This window comes from Desmodus rotundus, chromosome 7 (assembly GCF_022682495.2).
Source record: "Desmodus rotundus isolate HL8 chromosome 7, HLdesRot8A.1, whole genome shotgun sequence".
Lineage (NCBI taxonomy): Eukaryota > Metazoa > Chordata > Mammalia > Chiroptera > Phyllostomidae > Desmodus > Desmodus rotundus.
This window is the reverse complement of record NC_071393.1, coordinates 5,540,506-5,557,022: the sequence shown is the minus strand read 5'-3', so window position 1 is coordinate 5,557,022 and position 16,517 is coordinate 5,540,506. Positions and strand designations below refer to the sequence as shown.

Sequence of the window (16,517 nt, the reverse complement as noted above, 5' to 3'; positions counted from 1 at the left end):
TACCAGCCCACACCTTACAAGTCTATAAATTTGTCTAATCTCCACAATTTTTTTTTACACCAAACCAGTGAATGATTCTCAGTTTCTTAGGAAAATCTGTTTAAAGCTATGGACTTCTCTTCCCAGAGACATGTGAATAGGGACTGGGATCTAAAATTTTACAGAAATCTTGGTTAAAATGTCTGCTTCTTAAATCTAGTACAATTTGAGAGCATTTTACTTTTATTTTATTCTTTGTTTTTAATTTGAAGAAAAATAAAATGAGCTTTCTGCATTTCTATGTTTAAGTATTTAATAGTGAGTGACCTCGTTGAAGTTAATGGCCTGTGGTTCTTCCCACTTATTTTCTCTTCTGTTGGTGTCCCTATCAGCCAAAATTCCCTCTCATGTAATTAACATTTATTTGATATTTCTGAAGTAGTTCAGGACCTGTTGTGGAGAAGAGCATATTTGTTTAATGTTTGCATATTAACTTAAGTCTTTATTTAAACTTTAAAGAAAACTTTTTAACTATTTAAATTTTAATTGAATGAAAAGCTTCACATTTCCTAAGTGTAATGATAGGTAAACTGAATTTGTAAGATTCTATTCCTTTTTAAAACATTTTTTTATTTTTAACTAGGCAAGATATCTTCTAGCCCTCCTTGTCATTCTCATTCATTCTTACTCAGCATTCAAGCAAACTTATAATTTAATTGAAATAATCAGACTTAAATTAGAAATTGCTTCAGTCTATGAATAATTTAGTGATGTATTTTTTTCTCTTAGGTGACCCAGAAGAATTAATGTTTCAGTATTTTAAAAAGTTTGGGGATAAACCTTGTTGTTTTACAGACCTTAAGGTGTTTGTCGACCTCTTGCCTACTGCACAGTGTACAAAAGTAAGTCCAATTTGGAATTCTGCCGGGTGCCTGTATTTATTGTAACTAGGTTAAATGTTTGCTTTCCTTTCTAAAATGTGCAAGAATGTGAATGCGAGATATCAAGATAACTGCTCTATCAAGCCAGGTACTCGAGGGGCTATCAGGTTAAAGGCATGATTTCTTGTTAAGTTAAGCCACATGAGAATAAGCCCCTGGTAGATAATTAGAGTCTTCTTTTTTATTTTAATGGGGTTTTTTTGGAGATATTTGTAGATTTATATGCAGTTAAAAATGAAATAATACAGAGAACTCTGTATACCCTTCACCTATTTTGCCTCAATGGTAACATATTGCATAAGTATAGTATAATATCATAATTAGGCAGTTGACATTGATAGTCCACTGACTTTATGCAGATTTCACCAGTTTTGTAAACATTCATTTGTGTGTGTGTGTGTGTGTGTGTGTGTGTGTAGTATTTTTGGTGTTTTCAGTGCAGCCTTTAGCACATGTGGATTATGTGACCACTACCACAGTTGAGATACAGGATGGCTCACCACCAGGGCCTACTTTAAAAAAAAACCAACACTTTATTTATTTATTTATTTTTAGAGAAAAGGGAAGGGAGGGAGAAAGAGAGGGAGAGAAACATGGATCAGTTGCCTCTCCTATGTACCCTGACTGGTGCCCAAACCCCCAGGGCTGGAACTGGTGTTTTTGCCAAATTTAAATAAGTTCTTGCCAAATTTAAATAATTAAATACATTTTAATGCAAGATGTTACCTTTGGGAGAAACTGGGCGAAAGGTACATGGAATCTGTGTATGTTATTTCTTACAACTACATGTGAATGTACACTTATCTCAAAATAAAAATTTTAATTAGCAATTTAAGGCCACCAACATCCTATATAACTAACTATTCTTTTCAGTGCATAATGTTTCCTTTAGGAAAGCATTTGTGTACCAGTATAATAGGGGTTTGTTTGTTTTTGGTCATCTGCCCTTTTAATCTTTTTCATTGCTACGTTATATATTATGTTGATGTGTTACAACTTTTGGAACATTTTCACAATACTTTTAGTCTTTTAGTGTGTGTATAGTACGTGGTGTTGACCAAATACTTTTGGCCATTAGTGAACAAGAGTGCCAATTTCACTGGAGTTTCACCAGCATTATATGCTGTTAGAAATTTTTTTGTTTTGGCTATTTGGTAGATAGAAAATGGTATACTAAAGGGGTTTTAATTTGTATCTTTTCCTTGGTGTCTTTTCTAGATGATTTCAATATTTGTTAATTATGGCCTACTAAAGACTGCTTCTGTTTTGAGATCCGTCCTCTTTTTTTTCCCCCCTCTGCAGTTTATTAATCAGTTACTTGGAGTTGTTCCTTTGTCCACACCAACAGAGGATAAGCTGGCACTGCCTGCTGACATCAGAGCTTTGCAGCAGCATTTGTGTGTGGTGCAGCTGACGAGGTTACTGGGCTTGTACCACACTATGGATAAAAATCAGAAGCTGAGTGTGGTCAGAGAGCTGATGTTAAGGTACCAACATGGACTGGAATTTGGTGAGCAACCTTGTAAAATGTGCTGTTGTTCCCTGATCTACTAAGACTTAGAAGTTTGTTTTTTGTTTTTTGTTTTTGTTTTTAAATCACTCTCAGCACTGGTTTTAATGAGTTTGGCAAGGAGACTATTTTGTCAGGTGCCAAGACTATGCAAGTAATAGAATGCAAAGTCTTTCTAAAGCTTGGAGTTTTATTGTTATTATCTTCTTCCACATTCTATTTAAAAAAATTTAAGTATAATTAGCATACAATATTAAGCTTGGAGTTTTAAGTAATTGCAGTTGTCCATATTCTTCCTGATCTGATGAGCTAACTCTCTCACATTGTGGCTCATATGAATTGCATAGTTTATGATAATTGTCACATTCTCTGCTTATTTGTCTTACTATTCATAATATATAGACTATGTAAGTGAACAGAAGGAATGTGAATTGTGAGATATTTAGAAGTAAATAACCTTCAGATTGCTAGATATATGTGATAAAATACCAGTTATCTCATTAGATGACATTAGTATTTCTCTGACTGCATTCTAAAAAGTTAGGTGAAGGAATGAGCATATTACTACTTTAGTTATACATGACCCTTTGGCTTCTGTTCTTTTCTTCACCTAAAACCTTCCAACTCTTGCTGCCCTTCCTGTGGGACCATTTCAGATACCACCTCTGTTCTGGAACCCTTCTGCTCCAGCTGAGTCTAGTCTCACCTTTTGAATCCTTTGGTTCATGGCTTATAATTTTTTTCTGGTATTTACCCTGTTCTTACTATTGTCTTTTCCTGTCTCTTCTCCCCCTTATCACCTTTCCTGCTTTAAAAAACTTCTTTGGAGCTACAATAGTTAAACAAGTGTTAAATACAGATGTGTTTCTCCCCTCCGCCCCGCAGGGAAATCCTGTTTGAAAACCGAATTGCAGTTTTCAGACTATTACTGTCTCCTTGCAGTCCATGTGCTTATTGATATATGGAGAGAAACAGGTAAGGAGCAATCATTTCAGTTTAACTTTACTCTTTTTTTTAATTGACTGTAAGTCCGTGGACTAATTGCATAATCCAAGAATTTCATTTATGTTTTTAGGTTTTTCTTTCTTGGCCTTCTTCAGGGTGCTTCTAGAAAAACCTAACTCTCCATGTCTCCCCCTCCCTGGAATCAGGAAAATCTTAAATCAGCAGATATCTGTTCTGGTTTAAATGTTTCTGAATAATGAATAATGACTGTAAAAAACCTATTACAAAGTAGAGTAATTAACAAATAGAGAAACTGATTCAGAGATGGATGTGTAGGCCCATGGAATGGAATAGCCCTTTTATTTACTTAAAAAAAGTAATATATAGGAAAAGGAACTCTTTGGAATACGGTTCTGGTTAGCCCACTTAAGGCAAAAATATAATACGTGGTAAAGGAAGCATCGTGAGTCCTGGAGCAGGAGAAGGGTGATTCAGCAAATGGCATTGAGATAGCCTTTTCTTCAGGTCTCACCCCTCCTGACATGTTCCCTTGCTGGCAGTTTTTGGGAAAAAATAACTCTAGATACTTACTGCATATTATTCACTAGAATAAACTACAGGAGAAACAAAGGGCTGGGGAGACGGTTATGTGCAAGATGGACATGACCCCTGCCCTCATGGGTCATTTTACAAAGCACTCCGTTTTGATACTGTCATCCTTAGGCTTGAAATTCTCCAGAGGTACCCTGTTTTCCAAAGGGCAAAGGCCAGTCTTTCTAGGATAATTTGCAATGGTTTTTTATAATCCAACCTCTGCCAATGTCTCCAGAGTCTTTTGTATTGGGTTGGCTAAAAAGTCCATATGGTTTTTTTTCCATAAGATAAAAGACACATTTTTCATTTTCACCAATAACTTTATTGGTTTGGATATTCTGAGTACGCCCACTATTTCCCACATGGTAGCACGTTGATTGTTCTCAGTTAATGTCTTGATTGATCACTACCAACCTCAACTAGTCTACCTGTGGAGCATTGTCCAGCGAGAAATCTCCGGCACAAATTTTCAAAAATCACTTTTGACACTTTCGATCAGTTACAGGACCTTCTCCATACACTGCACAAATCTTTTTTTGCATTTCAGTGTGTTTATAACTTTCTTGAAATAATAAAGCATAATATGCCGAAAATGTGTATTTTCTTCCATCTTCAATATTAAAATGGCTACACAAAAATTCACCAATTTGATTTATTTTTTTAAATGCATGCTGATATGACAGCTGTCACAATATAATCTAACAAAATTGTTTCGAATGAAGTCAAAGACAACTAAGCACTACTGGAGCCATCTTACAGAGAAAAACCAAATTTTTTTAGCCAACCTACCACTTATAGTACTGAATCTTTTTTGTTGTTGTTGCTACTATTGAACATCATATTGCCTCTCTTTGAAATAACTCTGTTACCTCCTTCATTGAATTTCTACTGAAACAGTGCCTCTGACAAGCCTGTCTTGATTTCACCCCCTCCCTCATTGCAGATTTTATGCCCCTTCTGAACTTTATAGGGCATTGTATATACCCATGTGATAGTACTTGTTGAACTGTTGTGCTGGGGATGGAGGTTCAATTCTTTTTATTAGAATATTTATCTTAATCCCATATTCATGAGGTTGCTTTGGGCTGTAAAAGTTATCCTAATGTAAAAATCATTGATGAACTAAGTGTTTTAACAATTTAGTCTCTACTCAGCTACCCTTCTCCACTTACCTCTAACGTTCTTGCTCATACTGACTATAGCTTTGTTAATTTCTTGCTTTTTGAGCAAAGATATCTGACCATCTAATAGTGAAGGCTAACATTTGTTGTTCATCAGGCACTTGAAAGTACTATACATGAATTAGCTAATTTAAACCTCATAATTATACAGTTAAGATTGTTACAGTTTTACAGATGAGAGAAATACAGGGCAGAGAGAGAGAAGTTAGGTAATTTTTCCAAAATCATATGCATGGGAAATTGGCAGATATTATAAAGATACAAGTTTGGTTTTTTCTTAAATTTTTGTTGATTTGAGAGAGAAAGAGAAACACTGATTTGCTGTTCCACTTTTTATGCATTCATTGGTTGATTCTTGTATGTGCCCTGATGGGGGATTGAACCTTCAACCTTGGTGTGTCAGGACACCTCTAACCAATTGAGCTCCGTGGCCAGGGCAAGATACAAGTATTTTTAAAGTCAGTGAAAGTGATGTTGAAGCGCTGCAATCATAATAGGCATAGTCACTGTTCAAGATGGATCCGGCAAGACAATTGGTGAGGATGTTGAAAGAGACTGACTCGAATATGAAAGAATTAAGAAGAGTGCTTTAGGAAATTGGTGATGCTCTCAAATGTTTTTGCAAAAAGGTGCTTTTTAATGGTTGTGTAAAAGTAAAATGGGGAGCGAGGATGTCATTTTTCCTCCCAGTTTTATTGAGATAATTGACATACTGTATTGGTTTATAGTTTGGTAAATATAGGTATAGATTATGAAACGATTACCACAGTGAGTTTAGTTAACATCTATCCCACACGAACCTGTATTTTTCCTTGTCAGGAGAACTGTTCAATCTTCTCTCCTAGCAACCTTCATATATACACTACAGTATTAACTATAATTACCATGCTGTCCATTATGTCCCCCCAGAAGTTACTTATCTTACACCGTTTTGTTATATTATAAAATTTTCTCCCAAAAAGCTCTGTTGGTAAGGATTTGTGTGGAGTTATAGTTATGTCCTAAATTTTGCAGAATAAAATTATAAATGTTTTAATAATTGATTTAATAACTCAAAGAAGTATACAGTAAACCATTTTTTTGCTAGTTACTTTGAAATTTTCTTTTATTTTAAAGAGCTCTTTAAGAAGATTTATGGGTTTTTTCCTAATACTAGTTATTCTAGGATAACTAGGATTTCTTAAAATGATCTATTCTCTATCCTTGTTCAACTGTCTCTTCCATTCAGTTCTGAGTCTCGTGCGGCCAGGAGCCACCTGTGACTCTTACCTCTAGGTATCATATCTAGTGCTGCTGAAGTGTAGGTCAGTGACTTTTGAATTAAATAAAATTACAATTTTAAAGACCAGGTAGCAATATGGGAAAACACTTAAAAGTAAAAGAGTAGAACACAAAATGGGAAGTATGCTCTGACTACTACTGTCGAAAAGTAATTATAGTTCAAAAGCAGTACATGAAGTCCTAATAGTAGTTTAAGTAGATTGTGTGTAGTTTGCATCGATTGGGTAGGATTATGGATATTTATCTAAAGCTCCAATTTTTTATTTTGTTTATTTTCTCTTGGAAAAAGCACATGCAATGTAATTTTTAAAGCTCAGTAGATGAGCTTTTACTTTAGGTGTTTTATTTTTGACTGTATGTTTGTTTTCTGACTGTAAAAGTAGCTTGTATAGACTTTGGAAAACAGCTCTAGCCAGGTGGCTCAGTTGGTTGCATCATCGTCCTATGCTTGATCAAAAGGTTGTGGGTTCAATTCCCTGTCAGGGCACATGTCTAAGTTGTTGATTTGATACCTTGTCAGGTGCATACAGGAGGCAACCTATCAGTGTTTCTCTCTCACATTGATGTTTCTCTCCCTCTAAAAAAAAGCAATAAACATACCCTTGAGTGAGAATGAAAAAAATTTTTGGAAAAAGGTTTATTTTAATCTCACTTTTCCTGCTTCCACAAGGCACTCTAACGTTTTGCATATGTCCTTTTGTCTTTCTCTGCATATTTTTTAGACTTTAGATGAACTATTCATGCTCATTTGAATTATCTGTGTGTCTTTTACTGATCAGTATTACAAAAGTGTTTTCCCATGTTATTAAAAACTCTTCGTTAACATCAAATGGCTGCATGATATTTCAGTGTGTGGGTGTTGCTATAATTTATTAATGCAGTGAATATTTTTGTATATAAAGCTTTATCTACATTTCATGTTATTTTCTCGAGGTAGATTCTTAAAAGAGAATTTACTTAATCTTTAAAACTTGATACATTTGACCTTTTAATTTTTAGTAGCTCAAAAAAAGTGTATCATTTTATTTTGATTATTAATGAGCAAGTTTTATCAAACATTATTGATGCCCTATTGGTAGAGTGACATATGGAAGACAAATGATGTCTAGAGAAAGCATCTATCTTAGATTCTGTAGAGAAAATCCTCTACTGGGAAGGTTGGTGGACTCTAGTTCTTCAAAATCCATCTCTTCTCGGGATCCAGGACCCTGTGAGATTCCATAACTTCCCTGCACAAGTCTTGGCAGCTTAAAATTTGTATCAGTTTTGCAGATACATGTTTAATAACTGAGGGACTGCCTATTCAGGGAAATCCCCTGTTTTGCTGACAGGTGTGTAGCTAAAATTTGTTCTCTGCTACCTAAACTCATTCTTAGAATAGTTGGGGGAGGTAATGATGTCAGTAAGTTTTTGTTTTTGAGAAACCTCCATTTGCTTTCAAGATCTGTGGATAATACTATTGCATTTTGGTTTTAGGTGACGAGACTGCTGTGTGGCAGGCCCTGACTTTGCTGGAAGAGGGATTAACTCACAGCCCTTCCAATGCTCAATTCAAATTGCTGCTTGTTCGAATCTACTGTATGCTGGGGGCCTTCGAACCGGTGTTGGATCTGTACTCCAGCCTTGATGCTAAGCATATCCAGCATGATACCATTGGGTTGGTAGTATATACTCTGAATAATGAGCAGCCCTTACACATGGAATTCTTAACTTTCCAATTTTAGCAATAAAGTTGTTTCTGGTATTAAGCTTTTTAGATGAAATAATCACCTATTCTGACTCACTGCAAAGCAGTAAGAGTTTATATTTGCCAGCATTTTGTAGTAATGTTAAAATTTTCACAATTTAGAAATGCTAAGGAAGTTTTCCCAGAGACAGCAAACAGCTATATACTTTGAACCTTTTTTCTTTGCACACGTGGGTTTCAAGTCTTCTGCCTTGCAGTTGAGGTTAACACATGTACTCTATTTGTTGACCTCAGAGATCCTTTGAATTTGTATTGTGACTGTTCTTTGTGATGAATCAAGGGCATTTTCTCTATCCCCTGTAGAGCTGTTTTAGGAGGCCAGTATTCTGTTCTCTTACAAATTGTGTTTCTTTGATGTCTGAGTGTAAGAAAGCATGTCATGGAACTTTAGGGCTCTCACAAAACTGAATTAACTTTCCTCTTTTAAAAAAGATTTGACTCCGTGAATTAGATAATTTCTGTGACAGGATGTTTTAAGTGTTCATATGCTTAGCTATTTCTCTACCATGGGAATTTGAAGTATAGCATGTGACACTAGCGGTGGGTGAGTATAACGTCATTTTTTTCTTTCCTTCCAAACTAGTTATCTTTTGACCCGTTTCGCTGAACCCCTGGGTCAGTATGCTGCTGCATCCCAATCCTGTAACTTCGCACTCAGGTTTTTCCACTCCAACCAGAAAGATGTAAGTGAAAAAACAGTGTTTTAAATACGGTCTTGCCTGCTGAGTGCACACATTTCAGAGAGCACCTTCCCTGTGCTGCAGGTACGCACGTTGAGGTGTACCATGCTGTACTTGCAAGTGCCCTAGCTTGTTCACAGCTCAGTGGCCGACGCTGCTAGGTAGAGGTGAAGAGTTATTTGTGGTTGATAGAATGGGCATGCTTAATAGAATCCATACAAAGGTGAATTTAAAACTGGGTATTCATAGAATAGGAAGTGTTAATGCCTCTTGGGTTGGTCTTTAAATCTCTAAGAGGGTTTTTCCAAGGACATGAGGATGCAATATAAGATCCTATGATAGCAGCTGCTCTGTTACCTTGATTCATTTCTGAAGTCTATAACCACTGTGGCTCTTTGCCAACAAAAAATGCACTTATATTTTCTTAGAATTATAAAATTGACCAATTGTAAATAATTTCAAGAAACTTTGGTCAATAGTATTTTTTTAAACTAGCAATAAATAAGATGGAACTTTTGTGTGCCATACCGAAAGGATGGGATTTGCACCATATTTTTCATTGCAAACAGACTTGGTCTCCACTTGTGAGTTAAGCAGTTTTTGTGGGAAAACCACATATATGGTCTTTACTTAGTCAACGCAGCTATGCAAAACCACCGAGTAACATATGTGAAGATAGGTATGTCTTCAAGGATGGGCACTGCCTACTTGGTTCCCATGCTTCTGAGACACATTGCCTGGAATTGGGCCATGCCAGGTATCTGCTCATAGCTTCCCATTTTCATGGTCTAATAGTAACTAAGAAATTGGGCAAGAAAGCTCATTTCCGGGGTTCTTGATGGCAAATACTCATGAGGACTTTAAAAAAGTGTTTTGTAACGATAACATCTATGGCTGATCTATCTGCCATCTAATTCTTTAGGGGTGTATTGAATAGAAGGCAAGGGCAGGCAGAAACATTTCTGAACAGTAGAATATAGGGTTGTTATTCTGAGCTTGCAATAATTATGTCCTGACAAGCAGCAGGGCATGGCCCAGCAGGCTGACGTAGCAAGGGATGGTGAACTGTGTTTCGTCTACTGGCTTTTAAGCCCTGTTTTCCTCCCCTGTGACCCCTCTTCCCAGAGACTGGTATCTCTGTCCAGGCCTCGTTTTGTGCCATAGCTCCTGACCAGGGAGAGAGGCGAGTGGGCATGAGCATTTGAACATATTGCTCAGAAGGTGCTGGCTGCTTAGAGGTCAGAGGGTATCTTTTGGACCTTGGTTTCTAAAATGCCTTAGCATGAGCGAGCAGTTGAGTTATAAACCAGTGAGTTTTCACTGTGTGTTCACGTATCTGTGCTTGCCCTTCTGTTTTCAAGTAGTTTTACTAACTCAAAAGAAAAAAAGCTCCTTAAATCTCATCATTCTGGCTCTCGTTTCTATATTTCTTTTTTAAAATTAAATTTTGTTTTTTAATTGATTTTAGAGAGAGAGAGGAAGGGAAAGAGAGAAATATCAATTTGTTGTTCCACTTGTTTATATATTCACTGACTGATTCTTATATGTACCCTGACTGGGAATTGAACCCACAACTTGGTATATCAGGACAGTGCTCTAACCAACTGAGCTACCCAGCCAGGGCTCATTTGTATATTTCTAAGGAAGAGGTTAAAGAAAAGATTCTTTTCATATAGTGTTGAGGTAGGAGTGGGGGTAAATAAGGGATGTAACATTCTCAAAGAACCATGTTGTTCATGATTTGGCCAATAAAGGCACATTATTTTATCCTAATAAAAATTAAGCTTTAATTTTTCCCTATAAATATTGTGTCTGAAGAGTTGTTTTGAACACACATACCTACATGCAAACAAATGAAAGTACTGTGGTGTGGAAAGGAGACCACCAGCAGTGATTGGAGAGGGCATGTGGTCCTCAGTGGCTTTTGTATCTTTGTTGTTTTGCTGATGGTTGTGTGTGGCAGGAGTGATAATTCATCTAAATGTTTGCGATGCTGAACCTGATAAAATTACATAATATTTCATTGATCTGGGACTAGCACACTCTGCTTGGTATTTATATTTTATTACTACTAACTGAGAAGACAGAACTTATTTAATCATACTAGGTAAATAATCTTTGGGGGATGCTGGAGGCAAAAGCAAAACACAGTATAGCAAGAAAAATACACCTTAAGCCTTAGTGCCTCGCTCAGTCCTCAAGCAGGAAAATGGAGACTGGTGTGGAGTGTTTCCTGTAGGAATTTGATGTTGAGAAAGATCACTGCTGTAGCTTTGTACTGTACGGGCTGACCCTTCTGCTAGTATTAGAAATCTCTCTGCAAGCGAAAACTCCGTGCTCTTCGTCTTTTATTCTTGGTCATTTTGGGGTCCCCAGGTGGTGTGTCCTTGAGTGACATGTATTTCAATTCCCAACTAGCTCTTTGAAAGAACACTTTTACTCCTAATGGGAAATCTGATTTTTTGCCTTGTAAGGCTTTGTGCTGTGGAAATGACAGTTGGATTTGGAAGGTCTGTATAGGGAGTTTCTCTCTGGAAAGGTCATTGTCTGCTGTCATCATTACTTAGAAATAGATTTTTACAGTATGAGAATTAGAGCTAGATTTTTGTATCTCCAAAAGTTACTTATACTTTTAAAAAAGTTTCCACTTAACAATCTATATTTTAGATATTCATAAAAACCATTATTTAGGGGTTTGATGTCCATGTATTTTGCAAATTTTTAGTGACCAGGGTTCATTTCAGGAATCCGAATGGGATCTAAATAGCCTCAGTGGTTCATAAATGAGTAGGAATAGGCCCAGCCAACATTCTCTGATATTCTGAAGTCTTTAAAGTGCCTGTGGCTTCCAGGTTTGCCTGCAGTTCTAATAGCCTGGGTGTTTCTTCAAATTGTAGCCCTTTCTCAGCCTTTGTCCCGTCGGTAGCTACGCGGCCCTTTCCTAGCTCTGTAGTGGTTGCTCACTGCAGCATTAAAGGAGGGCTGTCTCCCAAAGGGCTTCCAGAGGACTAGAGACATCTTCTTAGTTTGTTGGAGGACTACACATTCCTTCTTTGTAGTCCCCGATTTTTCTCTTTTTAAAGCTGTTTCCTTTTTTCTAAAGTGGACCACTTCATAACTAAAACTGCTTCTACACTTGGTAAGGCTGGGTTCTTTCCTTTAATCATACCGTATTTTGGAACTGTAATTGATAAATCTGATTGGAATCACCAAAGTCATATTATCTTGATTAATTGCTGGATCATATGTTCCGAACCAGCTGTTTTTTTCAAGTGATAAGTTCCTACTGCAAGGCCTGCTGATAAACCTTGCTGTGTTTTTTCAAGCCAAGAGGCCATCGGATACGCATATGTGTTCAGAGTATCCTGGCCTCTTCTCAGTGGGGCCTATCACTGTCCTTTAATCAGACTAGAAGGTACACTTGAGCTTTTTCAGATAGTCCTTTAAACCTGCGGGATCACAAGTAATCTTTTTAATTTTCTTGTGTCCGTCCGTCTTTAATTTCTCCAGATACTGCAGGCAAACAGCTCGCCGAGGTGTCCCATGGGGGTTTAAAAGCCGCATCGAATGCAGTTGAATTAGCGCCCGTGGCGCAATCCCGCGGCCTGAAATGAACCCTGCGAGGCTGTGTATCAGAGGGTATGTTGTTAACTATTAGCCTATTTCCTATTGGGCGAATTACTCGAACATTATGGAGATGGGGGCAAAGCTGATCAAGGTTGTGCAAAAAGATTGGCTTTTCTAGAAAGGATCTTTGAGCTTCACACTTTCCTTGGCCCAAAAGGGTGCCCTCCTGACTTCTCATCCTGATGGCATAGGTCCACCCATGAAATGTTCTTCCCTGAGATTTTGTTCTGTCGTGCCAGAATTTCTCTTTAGAATTCTTTATCTTGCCTCTGTTCCCAATGTTTCATCTGCATATGTGCACCAGTCTAAATTAAAGTGGATGTGGAGAGTGTTGCCTTCACATACTTGTTAAGGAATTTTCCAGCAGAGATCTTAGGGAGTTTGGATGGACAAGTAACCTGATTCTGGAAGTCTTTCCTCAGATTATGACATGGGCTTTTACAGGTCTTTGGTTTGGCAACTTCTTTCTAATCTGATGTAATATATGCCCTATGTTTGTGATACTGTATTCAGAAATAAACAAAACCCAGGAGCACCTTTTTTTCTGAAGTAGAGTGATTTCGGGGGGGTGGGTAGGGTGGTTATATTATTCTTGTGGTTTTGGAGCCTTTGTATACAACAGTGTATCTTAGATGCAGAAAAACATGGAGTAATATCCCTTCCACAATGGCACTAACCAAAGTTTTGACTGATGTGGCATAACAAACCTCTAGTCCTGTTGAACTGAAGGACATAACTGCTAAGAAAAGGTCTGTGCGGTGGTGGCAGCAGCTGGTGTTACTAGTAGTAATATTAGTAAAGAAGACAATTTGACTCTGGCGTAGGAAAGAAGAAATAACATTTTAAAAAGCTGATAGTCAACTTGGTGACCAAGACCTTTAAACATTAGATTCAACACCTTACTTAATTTTAGCCTGAGTGTTATGTTTTGTTTTTGTTTTTTTGGCTGGCAAGTTTTGCCTTCATTGTCTGACCTGTGAAATATTTATACTAAGGTAATTCTTTTCTTCCCAGACCTCAGAATATATTATTCAAGCTTACAAATATGGTGCATTTGAGAAGATCCCAGAGTTTATCGCTTTTAGGAACAGGCTGAATAATTCTCTTCATTTTGCACAAGTCCGTACTGAACGGATGTTGTTAGACCTTCTACTTGAAGCAAATATGTAAGTATTGCTGAGAGCTAAAAAAGAACTGAGGGATTATATCAGAGGCTGAGACTCCTTAATGGGCTCATGGGTGATATTAGCAGGCTTAAGCTAAGGCAAATGGGAAAAAAGGAGAAAGTGTGTGTGTAGTGGGGGGTGGGGGCACAGGGAAGAAAGAGGATAGAGCCTGGTACATGTCCTGGGAATGAGAGTGCTGCCAGGTTCCATACAGAAGCCAGCTAGGCTGTGGGCAGGATTGTGTTCACAAGGGTCCCTGCAGACATGGGGTTTCAGGAATTAATGTTGATCCACTTTATTGTGGTTGGGCTTCCAGACTCAGGTCAGCATGGTCTGTGCTTGGTTCTCTTTCACCTTATACAAGCCGTTGTTTCTTACTAGTAAACCTTGCCTCCCTTCCTTTCTCTTTCCTTTCTTTCTAGTAAAACAGAGTCCTGGCTAATATGTTTTTATGGCTGTTTTATTACTAAAGTAATACATAAATAAACTCTCTGTATCACAGATCAATCAGCTTAGCAGAGAGTATAAAGTCAATGAATCTTCGACCAGAAGAAGATGACATTCCGTGGGAAGCCTTGCGAGACAACAGGGACTTAAATGTTTTCTTCAGCTGGGATCCAAAAGATAGGTAAACCTCAGGCAATTTATTTTTAAAGAATTTGGATGAATCTAATTGACATATAAATAGGATACCATGTTTGTTGTAAGGATCAGAAAATATAAGTAAGCCATAGTAAGAAAATAAATCTGACCCCTACGTTGGGATTACTGGCTAATCTAGAAGTTAGAGCCTCTTTTGTAGCACCTGTGAGAACACATTCCAGAGAGATCGAAGATGATGTTAAAAGTTCTTAGACATTCTAGAAGAAAATATAAAATTTTAAAAAATGGTTGGGGAAAGCCTTTCTTAGCATTACATCAAAACTGGAAACATAAACAGTTTGACCTTTGTAAATATTAGCCTTTACCTAGGAGTAAATTTGTTAACAAGTTCTAAAGCTATGTGGTAAGTTGGTAAATTTCTTCATATATATTAATATCCTTCATATATAAAGAGCAGTAAATCAGAAGATAACTCAAAAACATTGTATAAAGGGCTTAACAGAAAATTCAAAGGAATGTATCTTGTAGCAATAAAGTTTTTTTTAACCTATCAGACAAAGATAAAAAAAGAGTAATATGTGTGCTCAGCAAGATTGTCGGAAAATGTTTGTTGTGCATTCACATGGGGGTAAACTTTTATGTAACCTTCTCTAATCAGGGAATTTTAGTGGCATGTATCAAGGTTGAAAATTCCATATACTATTTGGTTCGGCAGTTCTGCTTCTAGGAAAGTGGGACCTGAGGGAACAGGTGCACAGGCACGCAGGTATGTGTGTATGAGGTAGTTCTGAACATACAGTGATTTAGGGATTTGCTAGGACTTGTGGGACTCAACATATAGTTGGCACTCACAGGGTTTATTATAACAGAAGGATACTTGACAGGATCAGCAACAGAAAAACAGACTTCAGTGCCCTCTCCCTCCGTCGAGGGGCCATACCAAGTGTGCTCCTTTCTCCAGCAGTGAAAAATAGAGGATGTTTGTGCAATGTTTCTGCTCAGAGAACCCCTTAGAAAGTCGGTGCCCAAGGTTTTTATCAGCTGATTATGTAGGCACCCTCCTTCTAGCCTGTACCACTATTGCAGACTCCCCAAAGGAGAGCAGGTGTTCGCCATAAACCATAGGGTTTGTACAGAGAGTCTAGGCACAGGGAGCCACTCTTATCATTTAGGGAGTGGTTGGCGCACCAAGTGTCCAGACGCCAGCCAAGGGTATCCTTGCAAGCAGGCCCTTCTAAAGATAATAGCTCAGGCTTGCTATGCTGTTTTTGCCTGTACACCCTATCATAAACACGTGCAGTTTGCAAAATAGCATGAATACTGTGAACCCATTTATGTGTTTAAAATCAGTTATATAAGTATTTTTTAGTTGCATTTCATTCCTCTCACTTGCAAAAATCTGAAAGGATCTATAAAAGTTTGTTAATATGGTGGGTGCTTGATTATCAGGGAATGTTTTCCTATTTTTTACTTTTCTGTCATTTGAAATTTTTATATCATGTATTTTATCATCAGAAAAGTTTCACTTAAGGGGGAAAAATGACCTGTTAAATAGGTTATCATTCCCATTTATGGATATCAAAATGCAGACTTGGATGATTTAGGTTTAAGATCATTCAGCTAGTAAATGAAAGCCAGAACCATTCAAAGGCATCTTTTCTAATGAAAGTGAACTTTGAAAGATTTAAAGGCAAAAACATTGAGTAAAAGGGATGGTTTGGGGATTTTTTTTTTAAGGGATATTTCTGAAGAACATAAGAAACTTTCTTTGGAGGAGGAGACCATGTGGTTAAGAATTCGTTCCTTAACACTGAGGCTGATCAGTGGCCTTCCAAGTCTGAACCACCCTGTGCAGCCAAAGAACTCAGAGAAGACCACTGAGAATGGTGTGTCCTCCAGGATTGATATTCTTCGTGTGCTCCTTCAACAGCTGGAGGTGGCCCTGGAGACAGGAAAGCGATTTATTGAGAAGGAAATTCAGGTATCATCAAAATGTATTTTTTAAGCAAAGCCACAGTAATCTATGAGTGTCTTTTTAAACTAGGAATTTGGGGTGAGTCAATAGTAAAGAGAAATATTCTGACCCAGTCTAGGATATCTTCAGGGAAAAGGCAAATATTACAGACTTGGGGATTGCAGAGGCTGGCTTAATATCCACATTGGAGAATGAGGAAAAGCAAAATAGCTTTCTTTTTGTGGTAGTAAACTTTTAATAGCTATCTATTTTCACTATAATGATTTAGTTATTGTAGTCCCTGTTAAA

General features: G+C 37.4%; 1 protein-coding gene across 1 annotated transcript in view; it reads left to right on the top strand.

Annotated features, from left to right (window-relative positions):
* NAA25 (N-alpha-acetyltransferase 25, NatB auxiliary subunit) overlaps positions 1-16,517 on the top strand; it is a 59,276-nt gene that overhangs the window by 26,474 nt on the left and 16,285 nt on the right. The window contains exons 11-18 of the mRNA XM_024566602.4: positions 769-881; positions 2,223-2,430; positions 3,316-3,405; positions 7,908-8,088; positions 8,762-8,861; positions 13,500-13,651; positions 14,154-14,279; positions 15,992-16,235. Coding sequence (XP_024422370.1) covers positions 769-881; positions 2,223-2,430; positions 3,316-3,405; positions 7,908-8,088; positions 8,762-8,861; positions 13,500-13,651; positions 14,154-14,279; positions 15,992-16,235 — 1,214 coding nt within the window. The remainder of the gene's footprint in view (positions 1-768; positions 882-2,222; positions 2,431-3,315; positions 3,406-7,907; positions 8,089-8,761; positions 8,862-13,499; positions 13,652-14,153; positions 14,280-15,991; positions 16,236-16,517) is intronic.